The sequence below is a fragment of the Rhinopithecus bieti genome, unplaced genomic scaffold (assembly GCF_001698545.2).
Source record: "Rhinopithecus bieti isolate Rb0 unplaced genomic scaffold, ASM169854v2 scaffold_1058, whole genome shotgun sequence".
NCBI lineage: Eukaryota > Metazoa > Chordata > Mammalia > Primates > Cercopithecidae > Rhinopithecus > Rhinopithecus bieti.
Window position 1 is genome coordinate 743,578 of NW_016803341.1, and position 21,446 is coordinate 765,023.

The 21,446-nt window shown below is 46.0% G+C and overlaps 1 protein-coding gene across 4 annotated transcripts in view; it reads left to right on the plus strand.

Moving 5' to 3' along the window:
* Positions 1-21,446, plus strand: part of SFXN5 (sideroflexin 5) — a 133,993-nt gene that overhangs the window by 57,651 nt on the left and 54,896 nt on the right. For all 4 annotated transcript variants that reach the window (XR_001886485.1, XM_017876725.1, XM_017876714.1 and 1 more), the window contains exons 7-9: positions 14,837-14,890; positions 15,925-15,981; positions 17,377-17,442. Coding sequence is in view for 3 of the 4 variants with exons in the window: in XM_017876725.1 (XP_017732214.1) it covers positions 14,837-14,890; positions 15,925-15,981; positions 17,377-17,442 (177 nt within the window). In the remaining variant the exon portion in view is untranslated. The remainder of the gene's footprint in view (positions 1-14,836; positions 14,891-15,924; positions 15,982-17,376; positions 17,443-21,446) is intronic.

The window sequence follows — 21,446 nt, forward strand, 5'->3', positions numbered from 1 at the left end:
AATAATGCCAGAATGATAATCTTGTGATATTGGTGGAATATATCTTGAGGGTAAATTCCTAGGTTCTATGGAAGGACTAATTACATAGACATTTCTAGAAAGATTGATCAAGACGAAAGAAAGAAGATACAAATAAACAGCATTAGCTATAAGTACAGTAATTATAGATGCAGTAGCAGAATAAAAGATCTGAATGCATTGAACAACTCAAGGCAATACATTTAAAGACTTAGAAGAAATGAATACATTTCTGGGAAAATACAGCTTACCAAAACTGCCTAGAAAGACGAAATATAGTCTTTTTTTTTTTGTTTTTTTTTTTTTTTTTTTTTTCCTTTTTGTGGAGACAAGATATCACTCCGTCTCCCAGGCTGGAGTGCAGTGATGCGATCATGGCCCACTGCAGCCTCAAATTCCTAGACTCAAGTGATCCCTCCTGCCTCAGCCTCCCAAAGCATTGGGATTACAGGCATGAGCTGTCACACCTGGCCTTAAAATCTGAATATACCTATAAATAAAAGGAAATTTAATTTGCAGTTTAAAATATTTGTACCACAGAACAAACAAACCAAAAATTATCACTGGGCTCTGATCTTCCAGGTGACTGTACCCAAAGGAATAGCTGAACTCAATTTTACAAAGCTTTCAAAAGAGAAAAAAGTGCCAGGCATAGCGGCTCACGCCTCTTATCCCAGCACTTTGAGAGGCCAAGGCAGGGGAATCACTTGAGCCCAGGAGTTTGAGACCAGCCTGGGCAACATAGCAAGACCTCGTCTCCATTGAAAAAAACGAAAAAGAGAGAGGAAAAAAAAGGAAATCTTCCCAGTTTATTTAATGAGGCACTTTGAGACCAATACCGAAGTAAATATAAGACGGAAAAAGTATAAGCCAATATCACTTATGAAATTGCATGTAAAAATTATGAAATAAAATAATAGCAAACTGAATCCAACAATGCATCAAAGTACATCATAACGAAATGCTTTTTACCAAATATAACATTAGAGAATATATTAATATTAGTTCGTCACACTAAGAAACTGAAGAAGAAACATGATTTTCCCAGTAGATACAGAAAAAATATTTGATAAAATAAAACATAACTCAATTTACAGTAATAATTATTATGATAAAAACAGAACAGATTAGGTCTAGAAGGAACTTTCTTAACTTGATAGTGTCTATAAAATTTATTTGAACCAACCATAGCAGGCACCTGTCTTAAAGATGAAACAAAGGTAAATTCTTGATGTGTTGGACAGGGTAAGAATGCCTGATGATGTTGCTTCTAACATTTTCCTGGAAGACTAGCAAGTGCAGTAAGACATGAAAAAATAAACAGTGGTATTAGAGTTGGAAAGAAAGAAAGAAAAACATTTATGAGAATAGACAAACTATTGGAACTATTTTAAAAGATTTCTGGATGTAAGACAAGTATACAAAAAAATTTGTATGCCTGTAAACCTAAAACAAACATCTAGAATATGATTTTTGTAAAAGATGTCATTTACAATAGTATTTTAGACAATAAGGGATATAAAAATAAATTCGAGAAGCAATATTCAAGACCTTTATAGAGAAACCTATACAACTTTATTGAAGGACATTGGAGATCTAAATAAGTGGAGAGCTGTATCATTTTGTTTTCTTCAAATTAAAATCTATATTCAACGTAATTTCAGTCATAATCTCAGCAGGATTTGTTATGGAACTTGACAGGTTCCTATGAAAAGTTACATGAATACAAGCTAAGGGATAAGAAGAGCAAAGACAATTTTCAAGAATGAGGTGGGGGGAGAGGACTCACCCTACCAAATATTATAAGACAACTTGGTTTTGATACAGTGATAAGCAAATATGTCAATGGAACAGAACGGAGAACCTGGAGACATGCCCATATGGAAACTTAAGATTTGACTAAGGTGGCATTACAAATCAGTGGAGAAAAAGAACAAACCATCTGATAGTATTATATGGTGCTGAGACAGCTGGCTACCTATGTGGAAAAGAAAGAAAGTCAGATCTCTACATCACCTTATACACAAAAGGACATTTAAATACGAAAAGAAAATATTTGCAGCAATGTTTATGATAGCAAAAAATTCGAAACTGCTGAAATTCCATCAACAAGAAAATGAATCAGTCATGGCTTAGTCACGCAGTGGAATACTTAACACAGGAAAGAAAACAATGAGCAAGGGCGACATTTATGAATATGGATAAATTTCAAAAACAATGTTGAATGAAAAAATAGTAGCAGAGTAGTAATGCTCTCTGTCATTTATATAATGTTAAAAGATATGCAAAGCAATATTATATATAGTGTATGAGTACATTTTTAATGCATCCTTAAAAACATTCATGGGAACAATTAGCACCGGCTTCGTGATACTGTTTACCTCTGGGGAGAGAAAGCAATGAAATTTAGCAGGAGAACAGGGGGTGCTTCGTTTGCATTTATAGTGTTTCATCTCTTAAAAACATCTTCACAAAAAAATTGACAAAATAAGATTGGACATATATGGATGCTCGTTATCCTCTAGACTTTTCTGTATCCTTGAAATATTTCATTTTATACATATATTTAAAATATATAAATATATCAAGAGAGGTATTATTCACACCTCTATTTTTATGTTGTTGCCCTGAAACTACTACATTGTTCTGAAATATTCTGAGAAAGGTTTATAAATTTCCCACCATAATTGTGTGTATGTGCGAGTGTGTGTTTCATTTCTTTGCATTTCTTGCAGTTGTTTTATAGATTTCGATGCAATGGTGTTTGGTGTGTTCAGACAGTTTTGTCTTCTTGATATCATCTGTGTCTCTCAAACACACACACACACAAAATATCCCTGTTTCGTTGATTATTCTTGCCTTGAATTTTACTTCTCTTAATATTTTTTATTCCCATTTTGCTTAATTGACTTGCATTATGTATCATTGCCTATACCTTTATGTCAGAGTCATTTAATTTCTGTGCCATTTTGTGTTACACACCTCTTTTGGACAAAATATAGCTGAATTCTACTTTTGCTGCATAAAAAGGCTACTTACATTTAACCCAGTTTGAGAAACGCTGCCTTTAATTTTAATGAGAAATGGAACTCTTTGGTATTTATTCTGCCACTGATCATTATGACTGCATAGCCCAGCTGTCAAATGGGTTTTGTTGTTTCTGTTAGCTTTTTATTAAGCTTTGTTTTTGTTTCCACTTCTTCTCCTGATTTATAGTAGAGAAAAGGTCCTTTAGTTTCTTTAGTTTAGAAGGGGAACATCGTAATTTTCTCTACTTACCATTCATCTGTAATATTTTATAGTACAGAGAGGTTACATTATATATACTTTATAATCAAGAGTCAAATAATAAGTATGACTTCCCTAACGCTACCCACGTAGGAAGAGACTTGTAGCATGTAATTTCGCTCTACTCTCTACTTGATCATTTTATCTCCCTCCACACACCTGCCAAGTTTTTGGAAATCATCTGGAATGTCATCAGATTTATAAAGCCTTTCTTAACACCTGTATTATACTTCACAATTATTTAGGCTGTGTGTGTGTGTGTGTGTGTGTGTGTGTGTGTGTGTGTGTGTGTGTTTGTGTTGTTTGGCTAGAATACCTTTTTGAACAATATTCAGAATACAGGGCCAATATGCCTTTCTGAATCTTTGCATATCTGGAGGTCTTTTTTTCCCTTTCATACATGAACAATAGTTGGCCTGATTTTCTTTTCCTTTCTAGGTAAACTTCCCCCTTCCCCTGGAATCGTTTGGTATTTTTTCTCTTTATCTTTGGAATTCAGAAATATCTCCCAGGATTTAAAAAAAAATCTTCTCTGTATATTTTATAAAATTATACAAGTAATACATGAATATGTTCTTTGGGATTCAAAAATACCACCAAGAATGTTTTATAAAGAATATTTTTAAAGTTATACAAGTAATACATGAATGTTCTCTCAGCTCGGAATTTAAACAATGCAAACAAAAGTAGAGGTCCTTGTGATGCTCCTCAACCCCAAACTTCCGCCCAGAGTAACCCCTGTAAGAAGTTTGGTGTGTGCCTCTAGGCTTTTTCTAGATATCTGCATACATTTAAGTCATTTAAAATTTTTTTTGTTTTGTGGATTTTTCCATTAAAAATATAACAATATACATATATATCTATGGTTAGCTTATGACACTTAGCAGTTTGCCCCCATAACGATTGGCTTCATTTATTTAGTTGTTTGTTTTCTCTGCTGAATGGCACTGTCTCCTCCAGTGTGATGGGTTGAGGTTATTTCCGACTATTTGCTGTTAGAAATGATTGTGCTGTGAAAAATCTTTGTACAGCCATATTTGCACAAGGATAAGGGTTTCTAAAGGGCACTTCCAGAAAGTGAATTTGCTGCTTAAAAAGCTACGCACATTTACATCTTTAACAGATACGGCCGAATTTCCCTTCAAAAAGACTATATTTCCCCATGCTTTCGTAACACTAGTATTCATTCATCTTTTAACGTTTTGCCAGGCTGATGGGGAAGGGGTAGGTTCTCATTATGCTTTTAATTTTATTTCCATAAACACCGAAAAGATGTTGGTGCTTTTTAAATTTATTTATTGGCGATTTGTATTCCCTCTTCTCTGAATTACCTGTTCACACTCTTTGTCCATTCTTCCATGGGCCATATTTTTCTAGTTGATTTGTAAGAGCTCTTTATATATTTTGGACATTAATCCTTTGGGTTATATATATGGCAAGTCTCTTCTCCAGCTGTTTATCCCTTATTCTCTGGTGTCTTTGTTATAGAAAAGTTTTATATATTGATGTCTTTAAATATAATGATCTATCTTTTGATTGATTTTGAGTCTTTTTCCGCTCCTCACCTCCATCTGCTCTATTAAAATAACTGAGGCCAGGAGTGGTGGCTCACACGTGTAATCCCAGTACTTTGGGAGGCCAAGGTGGGAGGATTGCTTGAGCCCAGGAGTCTGAGACCCGTCTGGGCAACATAGGGAGATCTCATCTCTACAAAAAAGTTAAAAACATTAGCCAGGCATGGTGGTGTGCACCTGTGGTCCCAGTTACTCGGGAGGCTGAGATGGGAGGATTACTTGAGCTGAGGAGTTTGAGGCTCCAGTGAGTTTTGATTGTGCCACTGCACTTCAGCCAGGGGCGGCGGAGTGAGACCCTGTCTCAAAATAAATACATAAAGTAAATAAAGATAAAATAACTAGATTTGTGAAAGCTATGTCTTGGAATCAGCTCTTGGATGTATTTATCAATTCTATATTCTAAGTGTTCATTTATGCTTTTGTTTTTATAATATCCTTTTTTCCCTCTTTTCTTTGTTTGTGGTTGGTTTTCTTACTTTTTGCCTTGAATGCTTAGTTTATTTATTTTCCTTCTAATGAAAGTGTTTAGTGCTGTGAATTTGCCTCTGAATATATCTAAAACATGGCTATATCTGATATGTTTTCATATATAGTGATCTTATGTTGTTATTTTCTAAATAAGCTTGAAATTATAATTTCAAATCCTCTTTAGTCAATTAGAAGAACACATTTTAAATTCTAAGTGGTTGGGTTTTAAAAAATGTGTTCTTTTGTTATGTTCTAGCTTGTCTTATTTTCAGAGAGAGTGACCTCTACAGTTTTGCCAGTTGGGATTTATTGTGGTTTTCTTTGTAGCATGGTATCTGAATATGCCACTTAGGATCAGGGTCATCTGCATGTAACAAAGTCCAAAATAACAGTGGCTTAAACAAAATAGTTTATTTCTCTCTCATGTCAAAGAGGTTTGGAGATAGGCAGGACCCCCACAGTATCATCAGGAACCCAGTCTTCCATTTTTCTACACCACCATTTTCAGTACTGGCTTCTATTGTAAAAAGTCACCCCATAGCCCGAGATGGCTGCTGGAGTTCCAGCCATCACATTCACATTGCAGAAAGGAGAAAGAAAAGAAGAATAGTAGGCTGTATCTCCCAACTGAAATACATTTATCTTTAAGATACAGCCTCTCTTTAAGGAGGCTTTTTGGAATTTCCATGCAACAGTTCTGCTTACATTTCATTTAGAATTCAGCTGGGTATATAGTTGATCCCCAATTATATAAGGATTCTATTAGTAAGAAGGAAGGGAAGAATGGTGATAGGTAGGCAAACAAAAATGCCATAATAACTTCTATAAATATTCCATCAACACTTTAAAAGATATACAATTTAGTGGTATCATCTCTTTGTTAAACTGGGTAAGTGGATATTTGAAATGGCAAAAGTTGAATGTGGGGCTCATTTTTCCCTGAGAAGCCAAATGGAGTGTTACACAATTACCAGCTGCCATCAAGTGGGAAGAACTGGCTAACCCAGTAGATGCCAGCACTGTCTTTGATTCACAACGGGTTACTGAGGCTCACCCCATACATTTCCACTCTCGCCTTACCCTACCCAAGACCAGCCCATCATTGCAGGGTCACTATGGCCCTGTAGGCAGGTGGGGGACTTGGATGCTGATCCACTCGCATGCCATTCAGGGGTTCATTGCTGAAGCAGATGCTGTGAATGTCCTATTAGGACCGATCCTCTCCCAGGCTGGAGCAAACATCCCTCTATGAATAAACGCATGTGGTGTGAGAAGAGGATGCCCTGACCTCCAAGATCCTGTATGAATACGTGATGGAGGCAAAATGGGGAGCATGGCCTGGGATACCTCCCAGCAGCTCTACCAGGCAGCCAGAACCGAAATGACAATGCTCACCTATCCCCACTTCCTAGCCCCAAATATCTGTATCCTGGGGTTCAGAACAGTCAAGCCAGAGGCTGGGTCTCCAGACGAACCATTGGATTTGAAGAACCTGTGGCCTTCCACCTTGGCATTTTCACATGGACAAGCAACGTGGTCCGTCCCCATTCCTCCCCACCCCTGGGCCACTGCCTCGTCTTGTGTGGAAGGAGCATGCTGGCTGCTCCAGCGCTTTCTGCAGCCCCATCAGCTCCTCCAAGGCCCTGCTGTCGCCTGGTAGCACTGAACATTTAAGCAAATGCCTGGTCTGAAGGGGAGTGAAAGTTCCAGTCCACACCTTAGGAAAGCCCCTGGTCTGATGGAGTGGGTAAGAAAATATACGCATGCAGAAGCCACTAAAAATGCTTACCAAAATAGAAACGAGGGTGCCAGCGAATGTGCTAGGAACTGGGTCCCTGAGTGATGAAGGGAAGGGGCGAGTAAGGCTGGCAGGTGCCTCAACTGAGAAGCTTCTGGAAACCACAGTGAAGCTGCCTTCTGCCCAGGTGCACATCCCCGGCTTGACCCCGACGCTGTTCCCACTTTGCCCGGGAGTCACCTCGCCCTACCCTGCTCGCCCCCCAGAGCTCAGGAGAAACGAGCTGGTTTTCTCCCAGAGGCTGGTGCCAGTTTAGTCAGCAGATTTCACAGATCCACTGGCAACCATGTAGTGTCTTATTTTAAGCTTAACATTTGAAGATGGGAACTTTTTCCCCCTTCGGTGTGTGGCAAAGAGATCCCAATTTATACATAAGCACCGCGGCTGTGCCGGTGCACTGAGGCTGTCCCTGAGGCTCTGCGGTTCATCGCTCCCTTTCTTCAGGTATCTTTCCAGAAAAAACCCGCCAGCGTGGTCGCTTCTTATCCACGGCCTCTCCCTTCCCAGGTTTCCCCTGAGCACAGCACTGCCGCTTCCGTGCACGTGGCCGGGGAGAGGCAGAGCCAGGCTTGGCCCTGGTGGTCCGTCCCTCGTCCTGCCTGCCCTCTCCATTGCCCCTCTGCTCCTGTGCCCTCTTCCCTTGTTGGCTGTGGAATGCCTCAGATGCCAGGGCCTGGGTTTCCCTCATGGGCCTGGGGCTCTCCCAGAGAGCATTCGTGCCTCCCTCAGCCCTGAGCTCCCCAAAGTGCTGCTCCCCTCCCCTCCTCTCCTTTCCCCTCCCCTCCCCTCCTCTCCTTTCCCCTCCCCTCCCCTCCCCTCCCTGTCATATCGGACTCTCAAAACTCAGGGACCAAAAGCCTCATTTCCAGCCCAGGGTGCTAAGGAGGGCAGACCACAAACACCTAGTCATTGGATCTGGTGGCCTTAGGTTAAGTCTAAATCTGTTTTCTGTTTTGAGATATTAAGAGCTTGGACTCTGTACTTTGCACTCCTTCATTTTAATGCACAGATGATCACATGGACTTAGACACTCCAAGTATCAGAAGATGCTGGTGTTGGCCACTTCATCTCCAGGGGTGTGTCCCAGGGCCCTCCTGACATCTCCCAAGCCTCCTCATCCCTCCTCTGCTTTTTTGCACATTTAAATCCCAATCCCAGTGTTCTCCCTGGCTTTCCTCCAGCATTACCAGACCCCAGCCATGTTGACCTAGCTCACCACACAGGAGGTGTCGCTCCAGTGAAGCTAGAATTGACCGGTCCGGGGTAAACATTCATTTGACAGAGAGATTTTCTTTAACTGGCTGGCGTACTTTAAGTAGCAACACCCCTTATACACTGAAGTGTAACTTTCAGATCATTAGCCACATAAATCAGAAGATGGAGACAAAGTAGAAGGAAACAACAGGACATCTGTTGGGTATTGGGGTACTGGGGCCCATGGTGGATCTGTCAGTAACAAAGAGGGACATTTATGGAGTTGAGCGAATCTGTGGTGGAAAGGGATGAGATGTGAAGACACTTGCTCTACTTGGGAGGCTTCCGGGTATGTGGGGAGGCAGCGTCAGGGGGCCTCCTCTGAGCTACTGGAAGCTCTCGAGGTAGGCACACTTTTTTGCTGCTGAGATGAATGGTACAGAGAAGGCATGCAGGGTGCCGGGGAGCGCGTGACAGACCTTACCTCACTGTGAGGGTCAGAGGAGACATCCTGGAGGAAGTGATGCTTAAACTAAAACCTGAAAGATGAGGAAGGAGGGATTAGCCAAGTAGAAACGGGGTGAAGGGTGAGAGGGACGATTATTTCTACCATTATCTTGGCGAACAGGACAGTTCTATACCCCGTAGTCTTCCCCTGGCTTCAGTTTTACCGCCCAATTGTTTTGACGCATACCTCATTTCCTCTCCAGATTTCCCACGCTTTTAAAAAAACCTTTCTCCTGTAGTTTGAGTCAGTTTTGTATGGGAGGTGGCCAAGGGGCGGGGGCTTGCTCAGTTCTGAGCCCTGATATCATGGTACACAGAACTGTGGCAGTGGCCTTACCCTCCTTGCCTTTATCTTCAGCTGTTCATGTCCCACTTCTGGCCAAGCAGATTGAGATATTTGGGGGTGCCTCTCTCCCAGATTGAGACCTCATCTCTCTGCAGCAGTTAGAATACTCTGAAGGAGGAGGCCCAAAGTGAAGATGTGATTTTTCTTGTAGCAAGTTACCATATGGGTGCCATTGGCCCCATTCCTTACTCTGTCTTGAGACTAGGCTCAAGCACAAACTGCCCCTCTTCCTGGGCCTGTCAGGGCATCCCTAGAGTTGGGCTGATGGCCCCTGGGTTGGGTGGGTTTGATAAGCAAGGCTGCTTAGGAACCAACATCCCTGATGAAGACTTAATTCAAGGCATATATTCATAGTGGTACAGAATTTTGGACTAGAAAGAACAGCATAGTCACTCTGCATATGTAGTAAGCCATGTATTAGCTAGCTATTGCTACCATAGTGTCATGTAGAAAACATCCACAACACTTCAGTGGCATCTGCGAGCATTCTTTTTTTTTTTTTTTTTTTTTTTTTTTTTTTTTTTTTTTTTTTTTTTTTTTTTTTTTTTTTTTTTTTTTTGAGATAATGTCGCTCTTTGGGCTCTGTCGCCCAGGCTGGAGTGCAGTGGTGCGATCTCAGCTCACTGCAACCTCCGCCTCCTGGGTTTAAGCAGTTCTTCTGCCTCAGCCTCCCAAGTAGCTGGGATTACAGTCACCTGCCACCACCCTCAGCTAGTTTTTGCATTTTTACTAGAGATGGGGTTTTGCCACATTGGCCAGGCTGGTCTTGAACTCCTGACCTCAGGTGATCCGCCTGCCTTGGCCTCCCAAAGTGCTGGGATTACAGGTGTGAGCCACCGTGCCTGTAAGCATTCATTCTTAGGGATCTGCGGTTGACTGGGGTTTGCCCGGTCTAGACAGAGCTTGACTGAGGCAGTTCTGGATCTCACTATGGTCAACTGAAGGTGACCTGACCTGGGATAGACTGTGCCCTCCTGTCTCTCCTCCTCCTTGGACCAGGGATTTTTCAGGGATGCCTTCTTGTGGCAACCTTAGATGCTCAGGAGGACAAGCAGGAAGGCATGAGGCCTCTGAGCCAGGGCTCAACTGACACACTGCCACGTCCATCCTCCCATGTGCCATCAGCCAGAGCAAGTTAGATGACCAAGTGGAGCCAAAAAGTGAGGAAATAAATTCCTTCTGTGATGAGGCCGTGGCGAGGGTATGGATAGAGGGAGTGGAAAATAATCTGGACCAAAGACTCAGTCTCCTACCCCAACCGCCCTGCAATTAGGACTTAATAAAAGGAGTCAGGAGTGCATTGTCCCAGTCCAGCAGAGATCTTTCCCTGGTCAATAATTATGTAATGATGAGCAGTGTTCTTCCAGCCTGGGGTGTGAGCCCAGCTTTGTGCTGAATGCCATGGGGGGCATCAGAGGAAGAAGGAAAAGCTCCAACTTTGCCTTCCGCAGCTCTGTTCTCTGAGGGATAAGACTTGTATTCCAAGACGGATGGAGATGAGATGATGTTCAGTGGTGTAATGCTGACTATGGAGCTCAGAGGAAGAAACCAGCAAAGTCCAGGAAAGAACTACATGGGAGGAGAGGAATGGAACTGGCAACCAGCATCCAGGGAGCGCTTGCTGCAGGCTGCACGCTGAGCTGAATTTCCTCCATACCTTACTTCTTCTCATAACCATCCTGAGAGGTACTGGGATTGTCCTCCACTTAACAGCTGAAGAAACAGAGGCACAAAGAGCTCCAGGGACTTGCCTGTGGTCACATAGCTGGTAAATGCTGGCACCAGCATTTGACGACCAGAGCCTGAGCGTTAATCACTAGGTCCGTGGTAAGACACCCAAGAGGAAGGGGAACAGTAAAGGTACAGACGGATGTGCAGAGAGCACAGCTGCCAGGGGGCTGGAGCGGCAGAGGGGACTTCAGCCATGTTATGAACTATAAATGGGAGCAGAGATAGGATGTGTGATTTGGCCAAGGTCCTGCAGCGCGATAGGGTGGAGGCTGGGCTAGAAATCCTAGCTGTTGGCTCCTGTTTCCCTCTCCTTCCACTTTCCTTGGTACCAGCCACATTCTGGGCGCTCTCCACCCGTCTGCGTGGCCACGCCTGAATCGTTTCCCTCTTGGAAGAGGTGCAATCCACTGGCATTGAAGCTGGGTGGACTGGCTCCCTCTCTATCCATCTCTTTCTTCCTTTCCCCTGCCATGTTCTGGAAAGGGCAGCGGGAGGGAATGTGGGCAGGTTGCACCAGAGATATACATCTGAGAGCTGAAGGGAACATTTATTTTTAATTTAGACTTAAAAAGAAAAAAGGAAGTTATAAAATATCTGCTCTTGCTCCTGGGATTGTGCAGATGGTGCTGCGTTTTGCCTAATAGGGAATGGGGCTGGCATCCTCGTGCTTTTGGTCCCTGCCTGACTGTGAGGACCTGGAGGGCAGGATCCCTGCTCCCCTGCCTTAGCCTCACATGGCCCCCTAAGGCTCTGTTTGGCCGGTGCAGCTCTGTGCTCCTGTTCTCTAAGCTCACCCTCTCCACACTCCCTTCTGGGCTCCCAGACCTCCTCTGCAGTCAGACGAGTCTCTCCGCTGTCTCGGCTGTCCCTGCTCCGGTGTCTGCACCCCCTCGGCTCACTCCTACCTCCGCCTTTGTTAGATAGCCGGGACACACTCACCCCTCCCTTCCTGAACTCCTCTTTGGATGTTAAAATTTATCAGCTTTACACATATCCAAATACCTCATTAAGCCATCTTGTCATTTTCAAGCCTAGGTGTTATAAAGGATGTTATCCTCCATTTTCTTGTCTGGTTTTTGTTTTTATTGTGGTTAAGGAGTGTGTGTGTGTGTGTATGTGTGTGTGGTGTGAGTGTGCGCGTGCACGCATGTGCTCATTCCTTTCCTCTGACTTTCTCCGTTAGGAGCAGCAAGGAACTTGGTACGTAGAAGCAGCTCCCCATAAATGGATGTGGAGTGCTGACTGGATCCCCCCTCTTTCTGTGCTCAGGGGGATGAGCTGGAGAAGGAGCACCCTAAAATCAGAGTCAGGGCCCTCAAGCCAGGAACCAGGAGACCTGATTCTCTAGCTTGCTATGAAACTATGGACAGATTACTGAATTTCTCTAAGCCTCAGTTGTCTCGTTTGCAAAATATCAAAAGTCATCTCTGCTTTGATCCCCAGGGTTAGTATGAGGATTATGGTAAGTGAAATGCTTGGCAAAATCAATCAGTCCATCCATCTCTTTAAGAAAGAGTGAGGAGACTTACAGCAGTCAGAGGTGCCAGCATGGACCCCAGACCCATGTTAGGGCAGGAGGTTGGGATGGGAAGTGGGGATTGTTTAACAAAGTAAAAAGCTCGCTGGTCACAGAGCCATGGGCAGTGTGTATGTGTGTGGTACATAGCCCCAATACTAGTTTAGTTTAGAGTTCTGGTTTGTTCTGGAAAAGACTTGATGTCACTTTTAAAAATGCTTGTCACTAAAGATAAAAGAAGTGAAGATGAAAATGAGACAAAGGGAAGGGAAGATAAAATGAAGCCAGAAGTGAGGTTTGGGCACAGAATCCAGGCAGTGTGGGTCTGTACACTTGGCAGATGTGGCTATGGAGAGCTGGCCTGAGTTTCTGGACGGTGCAAAGAGACTCAGTTAAATGGCCCAGTGTCTGCAAGGCGCATGCACACCAGTTACTCAGAGGCACAGCTTCTGACCCTGAGACTGGAAAATACTTCCCCCAAGAGGATTATAAAGGGAACCCTGTGGTGTCACCGGCCGTGTCCTGGACAGCAGTTGTCAGGTAAATGCAGTGAGTCCCATTGGGCTGTATCTTACGATGTTCCTGGTGGTCCAAGCACAGTTCAAGGCGGGTAAGTGGGGATTCAGAGGAGAAGACATGTAGTCCATAAGACACCGTGTTCAGTAGACTCCAGATCAGGGGATGACGTGCTGGGCTCCAAACGGTGAACAGACTTATTAACTTTCTCTGGTGGTAGGAGGCAGTCAGCCATGCATACGTGTACACATATGAGCACATGTCCTCTTCACCCACCCCTGTCCTGTCCCCACCCCTGCTAGGCTCGGCTTCCTCCCTCTGGTTTGGCTTCTAACTGGGGGCCCCAACTAGGAGGAGGTCCTCAGTTTCCTGGGATACTCCTTGGCAGATGGGATCCCATTACAGACAAGACTGTCTCTGTTGACTTGACACCAACTACCCAGAATTTAGAAGTAGAATTTTACACTGAGGTCACCCCCTTCACTTTCATAGGTAAGAAAGTTAGAGCCCCAAAGGGGATCATCTTCTGCCGGCGATCACACGGGGATGGAGCTGACTGTAAGACCCAAGTTCCCCTGATTCTCACTCTAGTTCCCTAAGCTGCCACTGCAAAGAAAAAAAATCAAGTTGGGATCTCATTCTGGGGGAAAAAATCTCATAATTCCTCTTTGGAGCTATGGAATAGCTTTATATTATATAATTTTATTCAAACTGATGTGAGCCAATAAATATAGATTATGTGTGTGTGTGTGTGTGTGTGTGTGTGTGTGTGTGTGTGTGTGTGTGTTTGCTGTTTTAAAACATTTTAATGTTTAAAACATGATTTACTAATGCTGCTGGGGATGTCTAGAATTTGATTTACTGCATATTATTGAATGTTTATACTTGTTCCTTACAGAAATTCTTGCCAAAGAGCCATTTTATCTACAGGAATAATAAATAAGTCAATATGTGGATGGTTGTGCACATTTTTCCCATATGCAGCGGGACTTGGTAGATGTTACTTTGCACACAAACACTCAAAAGGTAAACTGGAGAGATGCACATGGATCCCTGAAGTCCAAGGCTTGGCCAGTGTCAAAATCAGACCATTCATCTTGACTTAAACCAAAAAAACGATCAGCAAGTCTAGGTCTTAGGTGATATTTGGGCTTTGGGAATAATGGATCCACGCCGGTGCTTCCATACGTAGCCATATGTGTATATGTGTGTATTTGTTCATCTCTTCATTCATTCCTTCACTCATTCAACAAATACTAGAAATCTGTGTTTCATTCAATTGCTTAAACATGGTATAGGTTTTTGCTTCATGGAAATTCACAGATAACAGATACAAATTCCCCCAACTTGTATTTACAAAGCACTTAAGGCCTTTGAAATGATTTTGTTTAATCCTCGCAAAAATCCTACAGGAAGGCTAGGGTGAGAAGGAGTTAGGTAACCTGAGTGGAAACGAAGGTATTCCTTTTGTTTGCTTGTTTTTATTGCCCCCCAATAGTGGAAATAATGCATGTCTATTGTTAAGAAGAATACAGAAATATTTAAGATTGTGCAAAAGTAACCTGCAACCCAACCTCCAGAGACATCCACGCTACAGGTTTTTTCATGCTTGGAGATGTGTGTATGCATGTGTTTGTGTATATGGTTATATATATAAGGTGATTTTTCTTTAAATAAGATTATGCTGTAATACAATTCTGCAAGTTGGTTTTTTCCCATCGCACACCCTCTTCCTTAGTGAACCTCAGTTTGTGTGTACACGGCATACCACGTCAGTTTGTATAGATCCAGCTCACTCGTTTGTGGTAGTGTATTTTTTCTTTGCAAAAGCATAGATGTTTCTTTTGCCTTTTTCAGCATTTCTTCTCTCTCGCTCATAGGTAGTCGGTCTTCTCTTGCCCAACCAGACACTGGCATCCACTGTCTTCTGGCAGGTAACAGTCTCCCAGCAAACAGGGCTCCTGAAGGAAGGGTCCACACAGGTGCTGGTTAAGAACTCCCTGCCCTGGTGTCTCCTGTCCCGTCCAGACCCCGTGTAGGGTCAGTCCACCCCGACACCACCCCTAGCCCAGAAGTCACTGAAGGAAAACCAGGACTTTGGCCCTGCTGAGGTCTCCAGCAGCCCAGCATGTCTCAATCCACATGTGTCACTCTAACCTTTGGACAGAGGTGATGAGGGCTGCGTGCCCCTGCCTGGAACATGCTGGCTTGTCAGTGGGGTGGCCCCCACTCTGCCCCTTGGCTGCTTATCCCAAGGCCAGTGACCCTGAGGCCCATATTCTCATTTTGACATCAGCCTCCCCCACATCTACTGAGGAAGGCTAATCCACCCCTAACCTGAGGTGGTGAAGTGCATCACAGACCCTGGTCCCTGCTCTTGGAGACAGTCTGGGTTGTGATGCCATGAAAACAGTTGAGGGTATCTCTGTGTTTATGTGTGCAGAGAAAGAGGGGCAGGAAGGAAAACCTGTCTGTGTTCTAGGGGAAAATGTCAGTCTTCACTGAACAAAACTCCTGCTGGCCTCTGTGTCTGGGAACTGGAGGTGCAGGACACTGGACTGGGAGATTGTTGAAAGAAGTGCAGGGCTATCAGTCATTCTAGGCCGACTTTTGTCCAGCAAGTAATATAATAAAGATGGTGTGACAAAGGCAGTGGGGTCTGCAGGGGCAGTGAATGCCATCATTCCACGAGAGGTGACTGTCTCAGGATCAGCTGGACTGCTGGGGTGTGCAGGACCCCATTCAGGAACCAAGAGACTTCCCGAGAGGCAGGGCTCAGTGCTAACACCAGCACAGCCCTGGGCAAACCAGGACCATCAGTCATGCTAACCGGCAGCGTGGGCGGCACCATGTGAGCTAGAGATCACATGCTGTGCCTTTCTGGGGATGTGTGACCTCCTGGGGTCCAGGCCTGGCTTCCAGGGAGGTGACCACTCCTTCCCTGACTTCTCTCATCATTGCCTTTCAGTGGCTGAACCAGAGCCACAATGCCTGTGTCAACTATGCAAACCGCAATGCGACCAAGGTGAGCATCACTGCCCTCTCCCAAGTGGTGGGGTTCAGGATAGGGAGGCCCAGTCATCCTCCCTACAGTGTGACATCAGTGGCTGCCTCTTGGTTAAACATGGCCCTCCTCTAGATATCTTATTTAAAATGCCAACCCTTCAGGTGGGTGGCCGACTCAGACATTACTTGGCTGAGGTCAGCTGGAGTTTCTGGGCCAGGAGCCCCCTGGGGAGGAGCTGTTTACATGAAGTGAAGAAGGCCCATTAAATGGGAGCAGTGCAAGGGATGAGTTTGGCTGGCTTTCAGATTCTTCTTGGGTAGCTCTTACATTTGGGTTTTGGATCATGATGATATCAGCTACTTGGGGGCCAAATTCCCCTAAAGCTTCCTCCAAATTTTCTGGAAGCTGCCTCAGTGCTCTCAGGTCCCGACTGCTGGCCACAAGCTGAAGGGCTGCTCCTGAGTGGGGAGGGTCCAGGACTGGTACCTCCTCCCCAAAGACCCTGCACTCCTTGGAGAGCTTGTGGTGGAGGCCCAATGACCCTTCTGTTGTCTAGGAAGAGCTCCTGGGCCCCTGCTTTGCTGCAGAGGCCACCTCTCCCCCACTTCAGTTCAAAGGCAAAGAAGGCAGGATGCATCTAGGTCCCCTTTGGGGGTCTGTCGGTTTGGGGTAGAGGAGAGTCCTAACATTTGCTAACCTTGGGGAAGAGGAGGGGAGTTAGGAGCTGGCCTGGGCTGTAGGAATTGAGAGGCTTGGTACGCTGTGGGTGCCCCCTGACATCTAAATCTCCACCCCAAGTCTCTCTCATAGGCTTCACATATGGCCATCTCTGCTTGGATGACTCCCATTTATCTTAAACCAAACACCTCTAAACCTGCAGTTGTAGCACAGGGCAAGTTCCTTAGCTCTTTCTTAATTGTCTGTGTTGGAACTTGGGGTATATTACTCTGTAGAGATATTGGGCAGCTATCATCTGTTGACATGGGAGCCCAGTTGTTCCATGGGCTGGCAAGGCCTGTGAGAGCCTTGACACTGGCATTTCCACCTAGAAAGTGCTCCAGGTGCCAAACAGCCCCCTTGCAACATTTAACCTCTAAAGTGGAGACTGCTTGCCCCAGCCATCAATTGCTTGCTGTTCTTCACCTCCAGCCAGCATTGTGTACCAGTGACCTTTCTAGAACAGGGCAGGAGTGAAGTGGGCCCTTCAGCATCTCCCTGGTTACTGGTGATTTATATTTCTACATTGGGAACTGAGCTGAGGGTGGCCTGATCCCTTTGGGTCCTGAGGGGCCTCTTCCACCCACCTTCCAGGCTGGTGGGCAGGATGCTTCTTGCTGGCTGGGACAGCTTATAAGGGGAAGTATGGGAGCTTTTGGCACCCAGCAGGCCTGAAATTCTGCCTCTGTTTTCCAGCCTTCACCTGTATCCAAGTTCATCCAGGGCTACCTGGGAGCTGTCATCAGTGCCGTCTCCATTGCTGTGAGTACTCCCTCCCCTGCTCCTTCTTGACTCTGCTGCCCTGGGGCCACCCCGCTCAGCATTGCAAGTGGATGCTTACCTGAGGGCCAGGCTGGGCAAGGATGTGGGAGACAGGTTTCCGTGGGTAGGGAGTCAGGACAGGCTTTCCAGGCCAAAAAGAGGCTCCAGTAGACAGAGCACAACCCGGTGCTCCCCGTTATGAAGAGCAGGCAGGAAGGTGAGGTGGTGCTCGGGGGCGCCGAGGCAGGACATCTGTCTTGAGTGGGGCCACAGTTGCCCAGCACTCTGCTCAGAAGGCCGCTCCTCATGCTCGATAACGTGGCTGGGTTGGAGTTGGGGGGTCGCCTCTGAATGACTCTGCAAGGCCCGCCCATGTGCCTGCTCCCCTGAGCTCTTGCTCAGCTACCGGGGCGCTGCTGTTCCCTCTCTGTGGCCTTACTGGTGTCACATGTCCAGCTCCTCCTGAAGACCTGTCAGTGCCCAGAGCCAGGGGCATTAGGCTCACGCTGAGTCTCCACAGTACTTTGAGGCCAGAGCAGCTACTCAGTAGGGGAGGTTCAGAGACTGAGGGTGAGGGTATGGTAGATGTGGCTCCCTGCTTCCCAGAGGAGGCCGGGGCAAGTGACACAGTCAGAGCCCTGGGCCAGAGCCAGAGTGGACGCTCAAGCTGCCAGGACCTTCTGCACACTTGTCCCACCTCTGAGCCCACCCCTGTGCCTACATCTGGCTCTCTCTGGATCCCCACTAGGATGGCCTTCTATAGCCAACTCCAGAGGGCGGAGGGCCCCTTCACAACTCTGTCATTTCATTCATTACACAATACATTAATGTAACTGGTAAGAAAAAATAATTAGAAAATGAAAACCAAACAACATTCACATAGCTGAGCACAGCGGGGCACACCTGTAGTCCCAGCTACTCAGGAGGCTGAGGTGGGAGGATCACTTGAGCCCAGGTGTTGGAGTGTATAGTGTGCTATAATCACACCTGTGAACAGCCAGTGCACTCCAACCTGGGCAACATGGCAAGACCCCATTTAAAAAAAGAAAAGTCTGGGCGCAGTGGCTCACGCCTGTAATCCCGACACTTTGGGAGGCCGAGGCAGGTGGATCACCTGAGATCAGGAGTTCAAGACCAGCCTGGCCAACGTGGTGAAACCCCGTCAATACTAAAAAAATACGAAAATTAGTTGGCATGGTGATGGGCACCTGTAATCCCAGCTCCTTGAGAGGCTGAGGCAGGAGAATCGCTTGAACCTGGGAGGCAGAAGTTGCAGTGAGCTGAGATCACGCCACTGCACTCCAGCCTGGGGCGACAGAGTGAGACTCCATCTCCAGAAAAATAAATAAATAAATAAATAATAAAAAAGTTTAAAAATTAAAAAACTCCAAAACCGTTCAGCTGGGCAAGGTGGTGTGCCCCTGTAATCCCAGCTACTCAGGAGGCTGAGATGGGAGGATCACTTATGGCCACGTTGGGCAGCATAGCAATATCTTATCTCTAATGACAAAGAAAACATTCACATATAATGAAGAATTCACATACAATAACCTTTTGGTAAAACCCACTTTCCTCATCTTTCCAGTGCCATTAAGTAAATACTGTATAATAACAGTTCACAGCTGTATATTACCCATTGTACCATATACCACGGTTTAATTCACCATTCTTCTAAAGGAGGGATTTGGGGTTGTCCTGAAATGGCCTCATTTATTTCACTCCCACATAGACCAAGTCATCTCCCAATAGCTGTGAAGTGGGATGTCCCATCTCATGCTCAAGATCTCTTTCCCAAATCCTTATGTCTTCATAAAAGCAAGAAGCCAGACATTGCAGACCTATTCAGATGGCTCACCAAGAGACTACTGACCTGCCACCAAGCTTGTCCTGCAGCCCAGCAGGAGACTTCATTTGTGAGTCAGACAAATTGGGGGTCCCTGATTCTGGGGACTTGCTGGGTGAAGGCCAAAGGCTCTCCTGAGTGGGAGAAAGGACTGTCACCTCCTCCTTGTTCCTTGTGATGAGAGGAACTGATGGTCTGCTTGGCTTAGCAGCTCAAAAATCCCCTTCCCTTCTTTGAGACTCAGGGGTGGGGTGAAAGGAGGAGGCTACATGGGGAAGGATGCTGAGTGGCCCTGAATGGAAAGGCTCGAGTGAAGGGGATCATTGTCCTGGTGGACTTCCTTCCTCTGCAGGCCAAGAATCAGCTTCTCAGCCTGAGTAACATGGCAAAACCCCATCTCTACAAGAAATACAAAAAAATTAGTCAGGCATGGTGGTGCACACCTGTAGTCCCAGCTACCTGGGAGGCTGAGGTGGGAGAATCGCTTGAGCCCAGGAGGTCAAGGCTGCAGTGAGCCATGATTGCACCACTGCACTCCAGCCTGGGCGACAGAGCAAAACCCTGTCTCAAAAAAAGTAAAAAATCACTCAGCTTTTTCTGAGAGCTCCGAGCTCTCTGTGTGTCCAGTCCTCACTGCCCCACCTGAAGGACCATCAGCCGCTCCATCCCAACCACTTGCCAGGGAAAACCTAACACAGATTTGTGGGGTATGGGTTCTGAAGACAGAGTTATTGGGGGACTTGGAGCCCTCTGGGGTTCCCAGAGCTGAGTTCTTGCTGAGCAGGGGCTGGGGCCTCACGTGGGGCTGTGTCTGTGCTGGGGCCTCCCTCCTTTCTCCTCCCTGTGAGCTCCAGCACCCCTCAAAAGGCTTTCCCCAACCACTCCAGCCTGTAGCACTCTCCCTCCCCACAAGTCCTGGAAACCCCTGTCCTCCCCACTCACACTCAGTCATACCATGTCCCTGTCCCCTCAGTGTTCTGCAGTCTGAGCCCCATCCCCACTGAATTTCAAGTTAGCCAGGGACAGGCACCATGGCTTCTCCCCCATGGAGTGGAGCATAGGGCACTGCCCCATAAATACTTATTAATTAGGCCACTGACTGATTGCTGGCCTTGAGGCCCCTCCTATCTGTGAGTCCTAGCGGTGGCGGCTTCCCTCCTCCTGACGTCTTCACACAGCGAGGGTCTAACTCCGGCAGATGGAGTGGAGTTTCTGACTTGGAAAATCAGCAGCTTGCTTGCTTTTCTTTTGTGTGTGTAAGTCACAAAACCTCTGAAGAAAGAGACTTTATTTTATTTTCCTTTCCCTTGTTCTCTGGAACCCCAGGTCCCGCAGCCTCATTAACTGATCTCTGCTTCAGTTAGTGACAAATCCCCTCCCAGGGCGAACCTGTTAGGAGGAGATGACCTGCAAACAAGTGTCATGGCCCCAGTGGTTGGCCCAGCTCTGGCATTAATTAAAACGAGTCCCTACAAGCAGGTGGCATGGATGGGGGCCTACAGGCTGCAAGCAGGTCGTTGGGACAGAGGGCGAGCTGGAGTGGAGGCCAGCTTCCTCCATGGCCCTGGAGAGCCCCCTCCCCCACTCAGAGGAGCCCTGACCTTGGCCAGCAACCCTGGGATCAGGGATCCCCAGTTTGCATGCCCTCAAATGAAGACTCCTGCTGGTTGCAGGACCACCAGGGTGGGATTAGCAGCCTTTTGGTGAACCTTCTAAATAGATTTGGCAATGTCTGGCTGCTTGCTTGAGAATAAAAAAGAAATCCCGTCTTAAGTTATTTTTGAAATCTAACAGTTTGCTGTCTTTTAACAAAGGAAGCCTCTCTCAATCCTCACTGTTTTTTAGTTCGAGAGTTTGCATTAAGCACTTCTGTGGGCGGCCCTCAACTGGGCCCCCGGCTACCCGAGGGTGAGAGGAAGTAAGACCCTTTGACTCCCATCGGGGGACTGTGATGTGCGGGTACTTTGCAGGCGCTGGGGGCTGCAGGGACTGGGGTGTCCTTCAAGGCGCTGAGAGGGGAAGCTAGAACGTTCTGTAGTATAATCAGAATTATGATTAAGGTGACCCCAGGGTGTGGTGGAAGCAGGGGAGGGGCCCCTACTTCACACAGGGCTGACTCATCGGACAGAGTGGAGAGAGCAAGGGGCAGACAGGGCGGGTG